Source organism: Sphaerodactylus townsendi, linkage group LG10 (assembly GCF_021028975.2).
Source record: "Sphaerodactylus townsendi isolate TG3544 linkage group LG10, MPM_Stown_v2.3, whole genome shotgun sequence".
Taxonomy (NCBI): Eukaryota; Metazoa; Chordata; class Lepidosauria; order Squamata; family Sphaerodactylidae; genus Sphaerodactylus; species Sphaerodactylus townsendi.
Genome location: NC_059434.1, coordinates 76,688,747 through 76,706,886, shown reverse-complemented (window position 1 = coordinate 76,706,886; position 18,140 = coordinate 76,688,747). Strand labels below are relative to the sequence as shown.

General features: G+C 45.9%; 1 protein-coding gene across 4 annotated transcripts in view; it reads left to right on the top strand.

Moving 5' to 3' along the window:
• ARHGAP24 (Rho GTPase activating protein 24) overlaps positions 1-18,140 on the top strand; it is a 383,497-nt gene that overhangs the window by 77,676 nt on the left and 287,681 nt on the right. For 3 of the 4 annotated variants that reach the window (XM_048509403.1, XM_048509402.1, XM_048509411.1), the window contains exon 2: positions 10,387-10,586. In XM_048509403.1, the coding sequence (XP_048365360.1) occupies positions 10,407-10,586 (180 nt within the window). In that variant the 5' untranslated portion in view covers positions 10,387-10,406. Of the gene's footprint in view, positions 1-8,981; positions 8,999-10,386; positions 10,587-18,140 lie in introns of those variants that run through there. The other variant, XM_048509409.1, reaches the window with a different exon arrangement.

The following is an 18,140-nucleotide window of genomic DNA, read 5'->3' as shown; positions in this document are numbered from 1 at the left end:
GCTGGATGACTCGTTCCCTCTCCATCAACAGAATGAGCTGGAGTGTCATCAGCATATTGATGACAGGTCAGCCCAAAAGCCCGCACCAACTGAGCAAGGGTCGCGATATAGATGTTGCTAAATAACAAAGGGACAATAGCGCCCCCCTGAGGTACAATCTTCACAAATGAAGTGGGCACTTTCGGGAGGCTGGAGTCCCCGCGACCACACTTTGCTGGTCCGTCCCGGAGAAACGCAGGCAATCCACTGGAAGCTGACAGTGCCTCGCGACTCCCAGAAACGCTACAGGCGGTGGGTCAAAAGATCGTGGATCGACCACCATCGTAAACGCCAAGTGGGTGAGATCTTAACAACACCAGCGCAGCTACCGCATCCGGCCTTTGGTCAAGTTGCATATCGGAAGATGTTCTGTGACGGGCGACAAGAACAGTCTCCGTCCCATGCCCAGCACGGAAGCCGGACTGGAAGGGATCGAAGCGTCGATGTGTCCCTCCAGGAAACCCTGAAGTTGCTCCAACACCACTCTTTCAATTACTCTTCCCCAGAAACGGTAAAGATTCAAACGGGCTGTAATTCAGCCAGATCACCAGTGGAGCTAACGATGGTCTCTTTTCTAAGAGTGGGCGGACCACTGCCTCCTTCAACCCACCCGAAAACTCCTTTGCTCAAGGGAGCTATTGATGATATTCCAACAGGTGGGGTCAAAGCTCCGCTTCCGCATGCTTTAATAAGCCAGGAGGGGCACGGATCCAGAGGGACAGGGTAGTAGGTCTAACAGCAGCCAGGGCCCCTGTCGACAGCCGCTTCAGAGAGCAGGGAAAAAACTGGGGCCAGACAAGGGCCAGAAGGACGGCAAGGGGAGCCTCCAGTTCACTTATATTGTCTCTAAGGTGGAGGGAAGGGTCCCATGGAGCGACGCTGGACTTTCGGTCTGCGAAAAGCTCTATGGCAATGCCTTCACAGCTGATAGTCAATTGTTGGATTTGTAGAGCCCTCAGACAATGAGGTGAGTGGACCTAATAATAATGAAATGGGGCCAATTGTGCTGGGCGAGAGCTGGGCAGTGATGCAAAGAGAAGAGGAGAAGAATGCCCCCTTTGCCTTCTTTGTTGCCATCTCATAGGCCTTCATAAACGCCCTATAAGATGCGTTCGCTAAGGCTCCGCCCACGCAGACTCTCCTCCACATTCTCGCTCTAGCCGCTCTGAGCTCCCCGCTTTCATGCAGCGCGAAGCTCCTCAGTATACCAAGGGAGCGTTTCAGCCTTCGACCGGGGTGCTTAGCTTAGGATACTGGGAGCAACAACCCTCGATGGCATCGGAAAGCATGGGAGTTCCAGTGCTTCCACCTCGGCCACTCAAGGGTGCCGCCGTAGTTCAGGGTCCCGCGAGAGCATTCAGGGAAACCAATATGGATCCATAAGTCTCCGCTGGTGCATACAACCGCCTGCCGCCTAGACATTGTGGATGGGAAATGCGTGGCACGCCCATCCGCGGAGACCTTTCAGGGCATAAATGGGTCAGACCATGGCACTCTCTATCTGTAGAGGATATGACCATATCAATCCCCTCGCACCAAGACTGTCAAGTGTATGCCCAGCCTCATGAGTGGGGCCAGAACTTACTAAGGAGAGGCTCCAAAGCGCCACCATGGATGGTTACACTGCCAGGTCTGTAGTCGCCACACACGAGGGCGGTAAGTCGACATGGACGCTGGAAGTCCCCCCAAGACATATGAGTGCCTGGGGAACCGCAACGCCCAGTCGGCCACCACCTCCAGCAGCCGCAGCAGGCTGTCCCCCGGTGCGCTAGGCGACCGGTACACCAGGAGGACTGCCAACCTCTCCGAGGCCATCCACTCCAGGCCAACACATTCAAGACCCGTAATCTCCGGGACAGGGACAGCCCTAAAGGGGATGGCATCACGGATGAACATTGCCACTCCACCCCCCCAGCCCTGTGGCAAGTTCGCGGACCGGTGGGAGGCATAAAGCGAACCCGGGTGGGGAGACTCTCGCCTAAGGCTTAACGGCCCTCCCCTTCTCGCAGACCCAGGTCTCGGTAATGCAAGCTTTCAGGGTCCGAGTCTTGTTGGTCTCCGAGATATCCTCGGAGAACGGCGGTCTTATTATTTATGGACCTGGCATTTATCAACACCAGTGACGAAGCAGAGTAGCCCTGAACCCTACCACCTGCGTTCCTCGGGATAGAACGGAGGTCAGAAGGTGGGCGAGCATATCTGCATCTCTCCCAACTTCTCTCATATGCCCAGAGTCAACCAGCCCAGAGTCAACCAGCAGGAATGTGGGAGTGGGGAAACAAATATGGTTCACCAGATAAGACTCTGCCACTCACGTGGAGAGGCAGGGAATCTGCTACCTGCTCTTAACCACTACACTACGCTGGCTCTGTGAGCAAGACAACAGTGTCTAGGAAAAGTTATTTTCATTCTGTTTCTGTATCTCTTCTCAAAGCCAATAAAAGTAAATAAATAGAGGTCTCTTCATGGTGACATTTATCTTTTATGAACTGCTGCATAAAGAAGTAAATAAGTGCAGGCTTTAGATGTGACTTTCAATGTATTCTCCGTTTTTTTCATTAGAGTGGCAAGATAACGTGGAATTTCAAGATTTAATAGCTTTTGTTTAAGGCAGGCAGAAGATGGTTATCTACTACAAACAGAAGTGCTACATTTAGTGGAGATATCCCTTTCTGGGCCAGGCTAGTGTGATCTCATTGACTTTCAGAGGCTAAGAAGAATCAGCCTTGTTGTTTAGTGCTTGGATGGGAGACCACCAAGGAAGTCCAAGGTTGTCACACAGCAGTGCACAATAGCAAAACCACCTCTGTACAGGGTCAAAAACCCAGGAGCACCTTAAAGACTGACGTTTGTTCCAGCAGTTGCTTTTTTGACCCATTTCTTCAGACACTATGAAGAGGAAATCATTTTCCACATGTTTTTAAGAAAAAAAATATAACAGTTGGGGAGGAAAGCAGAAAAAGGCTTGGTGTGGATCCCTGGAAGATTTGTGGGGTTCACACATCTAGGATTCACACCAAGCATCTTTCTGCCCCAACCCCTTCCCCTTCTACAGTTTTTCTTGTTAATGGTGGGAATGATTTTCTCTTCCTGTTATCTGCGGAAATGAGCTGTGATTCATGAAAACTCATTTATATATATAAAAAGCAAACTGTCCATTTGTGAGTCGTGCTCTAACTCCGAAACCACTGGACGGATTGCTTTCAGATTTTCGCCCAATGTGCCTTTCCAATGCGGGCAGGTTTTTGGATATTCACATTGCTGAAATTCAATACCTGAGCCAGGTAAAACGTCTTTTTCCTGGTGCACCAGGCCATGAAGCTGGTTGTGTTTAACTGCCACACTTAGAATGTTCGTGCAGCATGTCTGTGGCCTGAGGGGTTGGTATGCCCTTACACTGTTCGCGCAGATGGCCAGAGATTAACATTGAAAACAGTAAATAGGTAATACTGTTAGATAATACGAATGGAAGTGAAACACATACACACTTTGCTGTGTGAGACATCAGGTGGGGTTCCCCCCTCTCACACGCAGGTAAATTTCACTCTCTGTGCCTCACCCACTACTATCACACAACACACATACTCTCATACACATCCAGCTCATCCTCACGCACCTCACTCTGCCCTCCCTCACATCCCACCACCACTTACCCACTTCCTCACCCATATTTGCCACAGCTCTCTTTTACTAAAAGCGAGCTGGAGTTTGCCTTTTTCTTCTAAGACACTCTGCTGGGTTGGGACGAACCAACACTACTGGCTCCGCTTCTGTTGCCCATGGCCCTTTAGGAACCCAGGGAGCTGGCCTCAATCTGAGCACCTCACCACCCTGCCTCTGCTTCCTGACTGGGATAGCCTCCTTGCCCCAGTTCTGCCTTACCCAAGCCAGGACTGTGCGTGTCAACCAGCCTCATGGACAGCGGGATTCGCACTCTGGACAGTTCCGTTGTGGAATGGAAAGGGTTACCTTATACTAAAAAAACAAGACACCACCATATAACAATGTGAATTGAAAAGGGAAAGAGGGATTCCATTTGACCACCCCAAAAGGCTATGCTGGGGATCATTGGACCTGCATGGGCATCTGTGTGGGTTGCGGACTGTGATGAGAAGGACAATTGCCACAGCAACGCGTGGCCGGGTCCCGCTAGTAATGGAATAAATGTTGTTAGTCTTTAAGCTGTCATTGGTAATCTGTTTTATTTTGCTACAATAGACTGGTGGTGGAGAGTGCTATCAAGACATAGCTGAGATTCAGCAGGTGGATTCTAATCTGGAGAACCGGGTTTGATTCCCCATTCCACCACCTGAGTGGCAGAGGCTTATCTGGTGAACCAGATGTGTTTCCACACTCTTGCATTCCTGCTGGGTGATGTGGGCTTGTCACAGTTCTCTCAGAGCTCTCTCAGCCCCACCTACCTCACAAGGTGTCTGTTGTGGGGAGAGGAGGGGAAAGAAGCTTGTAGGCTACCTTGAGTCTCCTTACAGGAGAGAAAGGTGGGGTATAAATCGAAGCTCTTCTTCTTTTTCTGACATATGGGAATCCCATAGGGGTTTTAAGGGAAGAGACAAACAGAGATGGTTTGCCGTTGCCTGCCTCTGCACAGCAACTGTGGTCTTCCTGGCTGGCCTCCCATCCAAGTACTGAGAAGGACTTAGCTGGCAAGATCAGACCAGATCAGGCTAACCTGGGCCTCCTACGTCAGGGCAACGTGGCTCTCTCTCCTGATTAAAATAGCCAATAGCATAGTTTCAAAAATACGTTCTAGTTCTCTTGTAGGTCCCTTTTATACAAGCTCTTGTGCAAGACAGAAAAGAACATCCTTGGATTTAGTTTTGCTTTACTTGCATAATCCTCTAGCCTGAGGTGTGAAACCAGACTTCCATTTAGGATCATTGATTTTACTTTTATTAGCATATTATTGTCTGTGAACGCAGAGACTGGTGCGCCCATATCAGTAATTTCTCAGAATGCTTCAGCCAGTTTTATTGAAGGGATTAACTCCTGGTTTAGCCTTTGAAAGATGTAATTAAAGTTCTGTGGAGTAAACAGATATCTTCCCACATTACAGCCCATGTGTTCAGAAGTCTTATATTAAAGGGATTGCTAGTTGTATATGCTGAGATTGGTGAATTTATGTTACAAAGGAGTAAAATGTTTCCTTCCTTCCTTCATTGCTATTGGTGTGCATGGCAGCTTAAAAAGTAAAGAAAGACTGGAATCAGAGGTGGGATTTAGCAGATTCTCACAGGTTCCCAAGAGTAGGTTACTAATTATTTGTGTGTGCCGAGAGGGGGTTACTAATTGGTGATTTTGCCATGTGATTTTTGCCTTAGTTACGCCCCTCCTCTCAGCAGTAGCGCACAGAACTTGAAGCAATCTAGCAGGAGGTGCACCGGCGTGCATGGCAGCCTGTGCCTGAGTGCATTCGTTTCCCACACAAGGACCGGCGCAGCGGCTGCCCCCGGAATGCCCGGCCATGCCCCCGTCGTGCCCTGCCCAGCCCCATTGGTGCTACGCCACAGTTTGAATCCCACCACCATGGAAACCTGTTATTAACATTTTTGGATCCCACCATTGACTGGAAGTAATAATAAAAGTAAATACAAAGGGCACAGGAGGATGCATGGAAGAAAATAATGGTGGTTGCAAAATCTGTGAAGCTGTTTTAATGGATAAATAACACTGGTGGTATTGACTGCTGCCCTGACCTGGATTGCCCAGGCTAACCTGGTCTCATCTGGAAGCTAAGCAGGGATGGTCCTGGTTAGTAAATGGATGGGAGACCACACAGGAAGTCCAGGGTCATGATGCAGAGGTAGGCAATGGCAAACTACGTCTGCCTTGAAAACCTCATGAGGTCACTATAAGTCAGATGTGACTTGACAGGGGAAAAACACATTAGTTCCTGTTTGATTTAGAGGAGCCTTTTGTATTGCAGTGGTGAAACCAGTGGAATAAGTCTGGCAAGACTGGGATTCAAACCAAACACTGGATGTACTAGGTCTCTCTCTTCCCCTCCCTCCGCTTCCTAATCCAACATTGCTAATTCTGTTGTCAGGAGACCCAGCCTCACCCTCTAGTGTTGCCAACCTCAAGATGTACCTGGGGATCTCCTGCTGTTACAATTGATCTCCAGACAGCCTAAATCAGTTCACCTGGCTGCTTTGGATGGTGGACTCCATGGCATTATATTGCTGAAGTCCATCTCCTCCCCAAATCTCACCTTTCCCAGACTCCATCCCCAAAATCTCCAGGTATTTCCCAACCCAGAGCGGGCAACTTTATCACCCTTTGAGGGGCCCTTATGGGGCCATGAGCTTTGCAGTTCTGATTCCCATTGGCTGATGCATCTACAGTACCTCCTGTTGTCATTTCTAATGTATCATATTTTTGATGTATTGTCGAAGGCTTTCATCACTGAGCTTATGTTGTATTTCTGGCTGTATGGTCGTGTTCTAGTAGCTGAGTTAGCAGTTGAAATTAGCCTGCATCTGTGGCTGGCATATTCAGAGGATCCTCTGAAGATGCCAGCCACAGATGCAGGCAAATCATCAGGAGAGAATGCTGCTAGAACACGGCCATACAGCCCGGAAACCACACAGCACCCAAATATCATATTTTTGCATGCATGACTCATAAAATCATAGAGGTGGAAAAGACCACAAGGACCATCCAGTCTGAACCACTGCCATGCAGGGACACACAATCAAAGCATCCTTGACAGATGGCCATCCAGCCTCTGCTTAAAATCTTCCAAAGAAGGTGACACCACTACTTTCCAAGTCAGCATATTCCACTGTTCAACAGCCCTAACCATTAGGAAATTCTTCCTAATGTTTAGATGCGATCTTTCCCCCCATAGTTTGAATCCATTACCTTGTTTAGTTTCACTTATGTTTCCAGATAGGGATCCATAATTCTATCAGTTTCTACCAGCATGGCCAATTGGCCATGCTGACAGAGGCTGATGGGAATTGTAGTTCCTGAACATCTGGAGAGCCGCAGGTTCCCTACCCCTGTTCTAGCCTCTGGAGCATCAGAAAACAAGCTTGCTCCCTCTTCTACATGACATCCCTTCAAATACTGAAACATGGCTATCATGCCACCCCGTGACCTTCTCTTCTCCAGACTAAGCATACCCAGCTCTCTGAGCCACTCCTCCTAGGGCAAGGAATCCAGACTTTTTACAATTTTGTCACCCCCCTCTGGACCTGTTCCAACTTGTCAATATCTTTCTTGAATTGTGGTGTTCCAGAAGTGGACAAAGTATTTCAGGTGAAATCTGAAACAAGTAGAATAAAGTGGTACTAGTAACTCCTGGAGCTGCTGCACAAAGGCGAACTATCTCTATTTGTATATTACCTTGACACCACTACAGAGTTGCTGTAAATCATGTGCGACTCCACAGCACATTCCACCATTACAGCCAGATGCTTGCTGATAGCAATATGAAGGTTTCTATCTTTGGGGTGCCCATAACTTATTCCCATTAGAAATTTGCCAGCCTTCCTCTTAATTTAACCCCATCCTGCAGTCAAAAAGATGGATCAAATCTGCGGCAAATCAGAGCTGGAAAATCTGTTTGTTACTGCTGTGGATCAATCAAAGTTAAAGGCCTCTATTTACGCTCTCAAAAAGCAAGAACTTCTGATTGCCAAATCCTGTTGTTGCAGAAGTTCTAGCCTTCATACGGGCTAGGAGCCTGGGAGATGATTCTCCTAGAATATTTGGCATTCCTACTGATTCTTTCAGTAAGTCCTGCCAGGAGTAAAATAGATGCATTTACTTGGTTGTTTCTGTTAATGCAGTTTTGTATGTGTCTTACTCCTTCCTTTTTTATCCCTTTACCTTATTCTTCTGCTTTTCTTTTCTCCTTATGCTGTGTTTTTGATGTTGTTTTGCTGTTTGTTACTATGGCTCATTCCGCACATGCAGAATAATGCACTTTCAAACTGCTTTCAATGCTCTTTGAAGCTGTGCGGAATGGCAAAATCCACTTGCAAACAGTTGTGAAAGTGATTTGAAAACGCATTATTTTGCGTGTTTGGAAGGGGCCTATGTAAGTTTGTTTGAGCATTTTTGCACATAATTTTTGTCTTCCTCTTTTGTTGTATATATTTTATAGCCCATTTTTTAATAACCAGAATTCTAATAAAGGATAATTCCTTTTTAAACCCTGTTGTGTTTTTACTCTGCTAAGAACTGGGTAATTTCAGTTCTTCTATCAGATTTAGAACAGGTAGCTTCTATTTAACATATTCTGTAAGGGGGGAAGTCTGCCATTTAAATTTGGATACAGCTTGTTTCCGACAGTTCCTGCGGGGTGTTCTTCTCGGTCTTTTCAGTACAGTCTTTCTACAGCTTGATTTCTATTGAGGTCTGTTAGGTGAAATTGAAATCAAATCAATTACTAGCAACATTTGTGACCCTTTTTTGTGTGTCCAAGGTAATGATGTTCACCACTTTGGGGTCAGGAAGAAATTTTCCTCCAGGTCAAATTGATCCAGGAATCTAGAAGGGTTTTTTTTTGGTCTTTCTATGGGCAAAGAACAGAAACCAATGGGAGAATGGTTTTGGGGGAGGCAACTATGAATTTGCCACATTATGCAGGGGGTTAGACTAGATGACCCTTCCAGCTCTATATTTCTAACTGAGGCAGCGAAGAGGCATTTTTGTCCTTGATTAGAGTTTGGGCAACCGTTGGTCACCTGTGCACAAAGCAGCTGAAAGGATTCATGCCACAACTAGATACTTTGCATTTGGGGGGGGGGGGAGTTCTTCACACTCCTGAATGTCTTTCATGTGAAACTTGTCTGGTTTCATTTCCACCTTGAGACCCAGATTTAGCTCAGCTTCTTGTGATTTCAGGTTTCCTGTGCAGAAAAAAAAGCAGATGTTCGCAGTTCACTCCCAAGATTAGTCCCCGTTTCTTGTGGAAACCCCAACCTGCATGGTAATCTATTGTCCTGCTAAAGCATAGGCTTCGAGTCCTGTTCTCTTGTGGTTCTTCAGAGAATCGGTGGGTCCACTTCACTGTGTTGCAGGTTATCAGGAGGCCGGCAACAGTTCTCATTTGCCAGAGTCATTCCAGGCACACGGGGCGGAATCTTTGTGGGTGGGGCAAACAATGACTGTTGGTTGTTATGGGCTTCCGGGGTGTGTGGCCGTGGTCTGGTAGATCTTGTGCCTAACATTTCGCCTGCATCTGTAGCTGGCATTTTTAGAGGTCTATGACAGAGAGAAGTGTGTTCTGTGATACATCTCTGAAGATGCCAGCCACAGAGGCAGGCAAACTGTTAGGGACAAGATCTACCAGACCACGGCCACACAGCCTGGAAAGACCACAACAACCAGGTGAGTCCGACCGTGAAAGCCTTTGACAATATAATGACTGTTGGCTTATGTTAATTTACCTACTAAATGCAGACATGTTTATAGTTGATTGTCGACTGGCCCTGATATAAACACAAAACAATTGGGTTGTGATCCGGATTGTGGTTATGTGTAATGTGTGGGGAAGTCAAGCTGGCTTTAGAAAGGAGCACAGGTGGTCCTTTTCGGTTCAGCAGTTGCGAGGAAATAAAATTCAAATAAGAAGCTCGACATAATGGTAGTAGTACTACATAAATTTTAGTGTTTCTTGATCATTTATGTATTTGAGTGGGTGTGAGTGCACATGCCACTTTCCCAAAAATTAGAAATGTGTCTTAGAGAGCCTTTTAAAAAAAGTGTTCTTTCTATTCCTTACATGTCTTGCATTTCCCAAAGTAGCTAGGAATAATTCTCACAATCAATTTCAAGGCAGTGGAGTCTGGCCAAGTTGACATAGTCTGTCATTGTTATTGGTGCTCTGACAGGTGTCCAGATTGTGACTCGCCGCATCCTAACCCTACTAATGTTTTGGGAGATTTCCCGTAGCATAACAAATCAGCACCTGGGCAAGTGAAAATTAAATTGTGAGCTGGCCCATCTTTTCATGTATTTACTGAACTGCATGCAAAAGATTAAAACGCATAGCTGTGTTGGCTGAAGAATTGTTTAATGCATTGTCGAAGGCTGGAATCACTAAGATGTTGTGGGTTTTCCGGGTTGTATGGCTGTGTTCCAGGATTATTTTCTCCTGATGTTTTATCTGCATCTGTGGCTGGGGCATCTTGAAGATGCCAGCCACAGATGCAGGCGAAACATCAGGAGAAAATACTCCTGGAACACAGCCATACAACCCGGAAAATCCACAACATCTAAAAAATTGTTTATTTTTCTGTTTCAATGAAAATCTATGAGCTTCAGTTGGGACTCTAAATTAATGTACCTTCTCTCCCTTTCTCGTTCTCATACCAGGAGTGTCTGCTGGCCTCATTATGGAGGAACACAATGGCTCTGCGGAGATTCCTCAGCTGAGCCAAGGACGGCCCGTTGCCATTAAGTGTGGGTGGCTGAGGAAGCAAGGAGGCTTTGTGAAGACTTGGCACACACGCTGGTTCGTTCTCAAGGGGGAGCAGCTCTATTATTTCAAAGACGAGGATGAAACCAAACCCTTGGTGAGTACAAAGGAAGAGGGGCCTGAATTTGATCCGGTTCACCAATTCACCTTGGCTGGTACATAACTTTTTGGAGGTCCTGGTTACGGTCGATGCTGACCTGATGCAAACATTGAGGAGAGCTATCAAGCGTCGTGTAGTGGTTAAGAGCAGGTGGATTCTAATCTGGAGAACCCGGTTTGATTCCCCACTCCTCCACCTGAGTGGCTGAGGCTTATCTAGTGAACCAGATGTGTTTCCGCACTCCTACATTCCTGTTGGGTGACCTTGAGCTAGTCACAGTTCTTCAGAACTCTTTTAGCCCCATTTACCTCACCAGGTGTCTGTTGTGGGGAGAGGAAGGGAAAGGAGCTTGTAAGCCACCTTGAATATCAATCCGAACTGTTCTTCTTCTTCAATTGGTTAACAGCATGGGAAAGGCCTGGGGATTTGGGTAAGGTGACCAGCTGTCCCACGTTTGGCGGGACACTCACGCTTTTCCGCAATGTGTCCCGCGTCCCGCGGGGTTTTAAAATTGTCCCAATTAGGCAATGAGCTCCTGCGGCTGCGTGCACCTCCTGCGCTGCCGCACTGCCTTCTGGGGTGCTTCCCTGTTTCCTGCACTGTTTCCTGACTGGGGAGCGCTGCAAAAGGCAGTGTGCCTTTTGGGGCACCCCACGTTACAGAAGTAAAAATCTGGTCACCTTAGATTGGGGGGGGGGGGCGGAAAGCTTAGAGAGGACAGGTTTGCGAGAGGGGAGTATAATGCCATAGAGTCCACTCTGTGGCAAACTGACCTCTGTCATCTGGAGATCTGGGAGATCTCCAGCTTTTATCTGGAGCCTGGCAACTTTACTGTCTGGGTAGTACAATATTTTCCCACTCCTTTAATGCATATGTTATGTACAAATATTTAATGCAGTGTGGAATTACATGTTTTGATTGGCGTTTGACTTTATTTGATATACATCTGGGCACCAGCAACCCTGTGTTTTTGTCTCATCTGAATGGATTTGGTTTTGTAAGGCACGGGGTCTGCCTCATTTCTCACTGACCAGTTGAGGGATTGTTACGAAGCCCAATCAGGAGAAGGGAGTTCTGTAGCTGTGATTCTGTGTCAACATCTGATGTGAATTTAATATGTTTCCGGCAGTATATTTATGAGACAAAAATAAATTTTATACACCTTTGAAATGCAGCAGCATGTCAGGATTCAAATTGGGCTCTGTAAATTAAATTTGTTTTTTTTATGATAGATCAATGAACAGCAGATGAACTGAAAAAGCTGAACTGAAAAAATGTAGACCTCAGTACTGTCAGGGAAGCAAAATAAATATGGTGTGCATCTTGTGCGCAGATCACGGTGATCTGAATGACAGCACCTGTCATCCAGGGTCAGTTGGCAAAGCCTGATGCAACTGAACCAAACCAGTCTGATCCAGTACAGTGACCTTCACAGTGATTGGTCAGTGATTGTATATAATCAGAGCACTATCAGTGTACAGTGTCCGTTAGGGTTTCTTGTTTACTGCAAGGCATGCTGCCGGTTTGTTCTTTGATTTTCACTGTATATAGCTTGCACCTGAAAGTAAAATTCCTTCTTTGAAGTGAAGCTACTGTGTGGTGTGGAGTTATTCGTCTGCCGTGCCAAGCCGTCTTCAACTGCGCTTATCTTACTCTGGTAACGCACCTATCCAGTGATAAACCGCCTACTCTGTCAAGTAGAGGAGTTAATGGTTGAACGCCATCTGTTTTAAATATTTATGGATTTGGAGCGCTGCATTTTAACTGGTATTAATTTTTAGCATTTTATCCTGTTTATCCACTTGCCTGTAATTATGTTGTAAACCGCCCTGAGCCCTTTGGGGGAGGGCGGTATAAAAGTGGAATGAATGAATGAATGAATGAATGAATGAATGAATGAATGAATGAATGAATGAATGAATGAATAAATAAATAAATAAAGTACTTCATGCATTCTCTTCTTATAAGAACATTAAACATTCTGATGTTCTTAGGGCTAGTGTGATGCGAGAGCCAGCATGGTGTGGTGGTTAAGAGTGGAGGACTCTAATCTGGAGAACCGGGTTTGATTCCCCACTCCTCCACATGAATGGCAGACTCTAGTATGGAGAACCAGATTAAATTGGTTCAGTTAAAGCCCTTTACATTATTGTTATGTTGATATTGCTGTTATTGCAGTTATATCAATATTGTAGCCCCTGTCCAAAATAATTCCCCGCCAAATGAAAGAGGCAAAACAATTCCCTGGGCCGCACTCTGCTGAAGAATCGGACCATGTCCTAGAACTGATATTCTCTCCCTCACTCCACACACACACATACATATTTCCTGCTGCCGCTGCTGCCGCCAGTGGAGGATAGAGAGGCTTATTCATTCAATATTCCTTGGTATTTCATTATTTCTGTATTAGATCTGTCATTATTTTGATAGATCTAATATGGTACAAATGTTTGAAGTTTTACAAAGCACTCCTGATTGTCAGGGAGGGCGGAAATAGAGTGGGAGAGGGAGTGGAGCCAAAAAACCCAAAGCAATGGATAACGCAGGGCCCTTTGCTCTATCTTCTCTGCAAAGAGAAGATTGCTCTTTAACCATTCTCACAAACATCAAAGATTGTGGGAACTGCCACGCAGTGAGTGTGAGAGGGCAGGAGGAAAGGCAGAAGCGCTGCCCCAAACAAGAATCTCCTTTCACCAGGCAAAACACCAGTGTATAATCAGCCACAGAGTATGCGCATGTAATAGAGATTGCACTGTACAAAAGTTTGGTTTCCCCTTTCTGTGACCAAGAATGACAATATTCCTAAACACAAGAGGGGAGATATCTTTCTCCTCTTGCTCTTGAAAACACTTGAGGACTGCTGAGGTAATGAGAAGCTTGATCTGTTGAAGAAGCAGGCAAAGTTATAAACAGTTTTTGTTTCCTTGCTCCAGAGGGAAAGGAAAACAACAAGAAAGCTGCACGACTGAATGCAGTGTGGTTGCTCCCACTGGAGTGGTCTCTAGTTAGTTTTCCTTTCTCCCCAGTGGGAAATGATTCATTTGTTGTTAGTGTCCTGGGTCTCCTTATTCCAGTATCTCTCCCAGAATTATCTGCTTTTTGTCTGGGCTCCAGCTTTGAAGGTCAAATATCTAGCCAAAGAGATCAACCAATGGTCAGCATTCCCCAGTTTCATAATGCAGCTGTTGTTTGATAGCAGTCTTGCACTAGCCAGTTCCCGCTTGTGGCTTTGTTTCTGACAGAAACCAACATTTTCCCAGCATGCTGTGACAGGCCCTGACCTGGTTTTAGGACAGGAGGAGATGGACAGGGCTACCAAAGCTGTGTGCTGGGCAGTCTCTTTTTGAACACTTATAGGAGTCATACATATAGCATTCATAAAGAGAATTTCTCTGCTCAGGAACAAGCGCTGCTGGCATGAAGGGTGGGTATGATCTAGGTCCGTGGTGGTGAACCTATGGCACTCCAGATGTTCATGGACTACAATTCCCATCAGCCCCTGCCAGCATGGTAAGCCAACCTGCTTACCATGGCCAATTGGCCATGGTGGCGGGGCTGATGGGAATTGTAGTCCATGAACATCTGGAGAGCCGCAAGTTGCAGACCCCTGCACTAGACAGCTGTTTTCTGTGCCTCTTTTTTCTTTAAAAAAGGTAGGCTCTATTGTCATTGTGTTCTAGATAACCACATCTGCTTGCTCACTCAACTGCATTTCAGTAGTGTACACCACCTCTCTACGACTTCTACTGTGTTGCACTTCTTTTGAAAAAGAGGGCCCTGTCAAAGATGACCAAGCTTACTACTACAACGTTCATTGATCTATCCACATTTGGTCCAAAAGCAGTACAGGTCCTGTCCAGGAGACTGACAAATTTATTCTACAAGGACTGGAGAAAACTGAGGGAGTAGACAGCTGAGCACTAGAGAGTGAAGTAAAGAAGAAGTACAGAAACTTGGGAATAAAGAAATAGAGAAATTAGGCTGTGGTAGTCTATGCAATAGTGGTTTAGAAGAAAGCTACACTGGTCTAGGAGGAGATCCACTGCAAAAAATTTAGATGGGTTTATTGGTATGTAGGTCCGAAGCAGGTGTTCTGGCATCTTAGCAAACAGTGATCCCAGAAGCTTTATCATCACACCTCCTGCCCCAGCCATATCATCATTCTTCAACAGGTGACCTAAGTTCTATCAGGTTTGTTGAAGACTTAGGTGGTAAGCAGGTTGGCTTCATCCACCAGTAGAGCCACAAGGCTACAGAAGTATTTGTCTTTTGCAACTTCTGAAAACATGAGGAGGTATGAAAAAGAGAACTCTTATCAGTCCGCCAGAAAAAGAACCAGGACTGGGCTAGTAAGTAACCTTCAATGCAACCATCACAGGTACAGTCATATGGCCAATTTCATGGCAGGTGCATTTACCAAATGTCCAGCAAAAATTAAAGCACTTGATTTAGATGTGACAGATTTACGTATCTAATATATCCATATCTTATACTCAAGTCTATTGATTCCTAAGGTAGCTAACCAACACTGCCACAAGATACAATAACACAACTATAAATATTTACAAATAAGATATTGATATTATGACCACAGCTGTATAAAATGAATCACAACCCATCCCTTGAAACCCAGTTTGGAAGCATGTTGTTGAAATCCAACAGAAAACTTATTTCAGCAAACAGTGAAGGGGGGGAAACAGAACAGAAGTATTTAAAAAATAAGCATAGTCAATAAAGAGTGACCCCTGACCTGTATTATCTAGGCTAGCCCAACCTCGTCAGATCTCAGAAGCTAGGCAAGGTTGGCATGGTTAGTACTTGCATGGGAGACCACCAACTAAATCTATGGTTGCTACTCAGGGGCAAGCACTGGCAAACCACCTCTGAACATTTCTTCCCTTGAAAACCCTACATGTTTGCTATAAGTTGGCTGCAACTTGGCAGCACTGTACACATAAAGAATAAACGTATCAGATCAGAGCAGAGTGTAAGGTATGGAAACTAAAATAAGAAAAATAGGTTTGGGTGTGAAAAGGCATACTTCTCTTAGTAGTGGAAAATACTGTCGGGTCACAGTGAGAGCCAGTGTGGTGCAGTGGTTAAGAGGGGTGGACTCTAATCTGAAGAACCAGGTTTGACTTGCTACTTCTCCACATGAGCAGCAGACTCTAATTTAATGAACCTGCTTCTCCCCATGAAGTCTGCTGGGTGACCTTGGAGTGGTCACAGCTCTCTCAAGAGCTCTCCCAGCCCCACTGACCTCACAAGGGTCCTGTTGTGGACAGAGGAAGGGAAGGAAGTTTGTAAGCCACCATGAGTTCTCCTTACAGGAGCTAGAGGGAGGTATAAATCCAAACTCTTATGATGAGGAGGAAGAAGGGGAGGAGAACCCTGTAGAATTTTCAATTGGCCATGGGGGCTGATGGGAATTGTAGTCCATGAACATCTGGAGAGCCGCAAGTTGCAGACCCCTGGTCCAGTGCAATCCTATGCATGTTGAATCAGATTCGCCTTGAGTTCAAGGAAGCATGCAGAGGGTTGCACTGCCAAGGAATCTGCTCTCTCTCTTTTGACACATAATTCATGCTCTCACAAAGGCATCACTTGATTTCTCCTTTGATTACTCAATGCTTGCCAGCTCACGGTTGAACGCAAGAACTGTGGGAAAACTTCATCTTTGCCATGCTATGAGCATTCTGCCCGTGTGGTTAGATCAGCGACGGCTCAGTCACCCGTGGAAATTGCCACTTTCTGATCCAGTGATTGGCATGCATATTTCAGGCCTGGGTGTAACAGTTTCTAATGATGCAAAGGCTACTGCTTCCTCCCTCTATCCGTAACCATCCTAGTAGTTTAACGATTCTTCCCTCTCGTTTGTCGTTTTCTGATTTCATCCTCCAGTCATTGTTAAACCTTGCAATGCTTGCATCTGCTGATTTCTGAAAGCTCTCCCTAGGCACATTTTAAGGACCTATTGAACGGATACCAAATGCAAACTTTGGGAACTAGAATAGTCTTGGATGCTGTACTGTGCACGTGGAGTTTATAGTAGCATTGAGGACGCTACGGGCTTACACTTGGATATGTCCATAAAGTTCTGTGGTGAAAATCTGAAGGGATGTTCAGTTCCAAATAGCTGTGATCTTTATGGCACTTAAATGCGACATCCAAATCCCACACTGGTGGCTGGAGCCCGCCACTGATTAAAAGTGCATAATCGGCTTCTAAAACAAGCTCACAGCTCACCAGCTGTCCTTGTTCGCAAAGCTTGCCTTTTAGGTTCAAAGCAGGTTTTACAAGGGCCTCGTTTTGGCTAAATATGTACTTTCCATCTAATCTAATTTGCGTAAAAAATTCATTAGCAGACAAGTCCGTTTAAGACATCTGTTAGGAGTTAATGGGGAACAACCGCCAGAGTTCAGCTGAGTTTTAATTAAAATAATTCAAAACTTCTAATGGATGTGTTAAACAGAAATTAATGTGATAATTACTTTAAATTACATAAATCAAAACGGGGCTGGCTAGGCAGGGAAACCTGTGCACCTCTGGTTATACAAGGGCAAAGAGAATAAGCCCTCTTGCAGCCAGCTTGTTCAGAAGTAAATCATACATATGGGATTTACCTTTACTAAGTTCCATAGGTTTGCAGTTTTAGGTACAATTGGAAAAGGAACCTGACAAATACCCAACTTTTTAAGTGGCTCAAAAACATGATTCACACCTCCTACTATGGTATTGGTAAGAGACACAGTGCAGCAGAGACGTAGCTGGGGCAGAGTGCACCTGGTGCACACTCTGTGTTTTAGGGGGCCCCTTCTCCCCCCCGCCACACGCACTCTTACTTTCCATAAATAATAAACAGTGCAGGCTGGAGAAGCAGCCTGTTCCATTCAGGCTGAAAAACGGCCTGGTGAGAACTATACTTCCCATGAGACCTTGCGAGCCCCAAGGTCTCATGGGAAATGTAGTTCCCACCAGGCTGTTTTCAGCCTGAAGGGAACAGGCTGCTTCTCCAGCCTGCACTGTTTATCGAAGGTAAGGCCCCTTCCGCACACGCTAAATAATGCGTTTTCAAACCACTTTCACAACTGTTTGCAAGTGGATTTTGCCATTCCGCACAGCTTCAAAGAGCACTGAAAGCAGTTTGAAAGTGCATTATTCTGCATGTGCGGAATGAGCCTAAGTGTGGGGAGGGGCGTCACGGGGTCAAGGATGATTTTCTGCCCCCCAGGCGCGCGCCCGGTGCAACACGCACTCCTGGCCCCCTGTTAGCTCTGCCTCTGCAGTGCGGCACTAAGCACCGTTACACTTTTCCATTTAATTTTAGTGGATTTTGCACTGTAAGAGAACAGTAGGGGTTTTATTTGACTTGGACTGTTGACCAGTGGCACCCCTACAGAAGCATATAGATCAGGAGTCTTCAAACTATGGCCCTCCAGATGTTCATGGAGTACAATTCCCATCAGCCCCTGCCAGCATGGCCAAGTGGTAGGGCTCATGGGAATTGTAGTCTATGAACATCTGGAGGGCCATAGTTTGAAGACCTCTGAT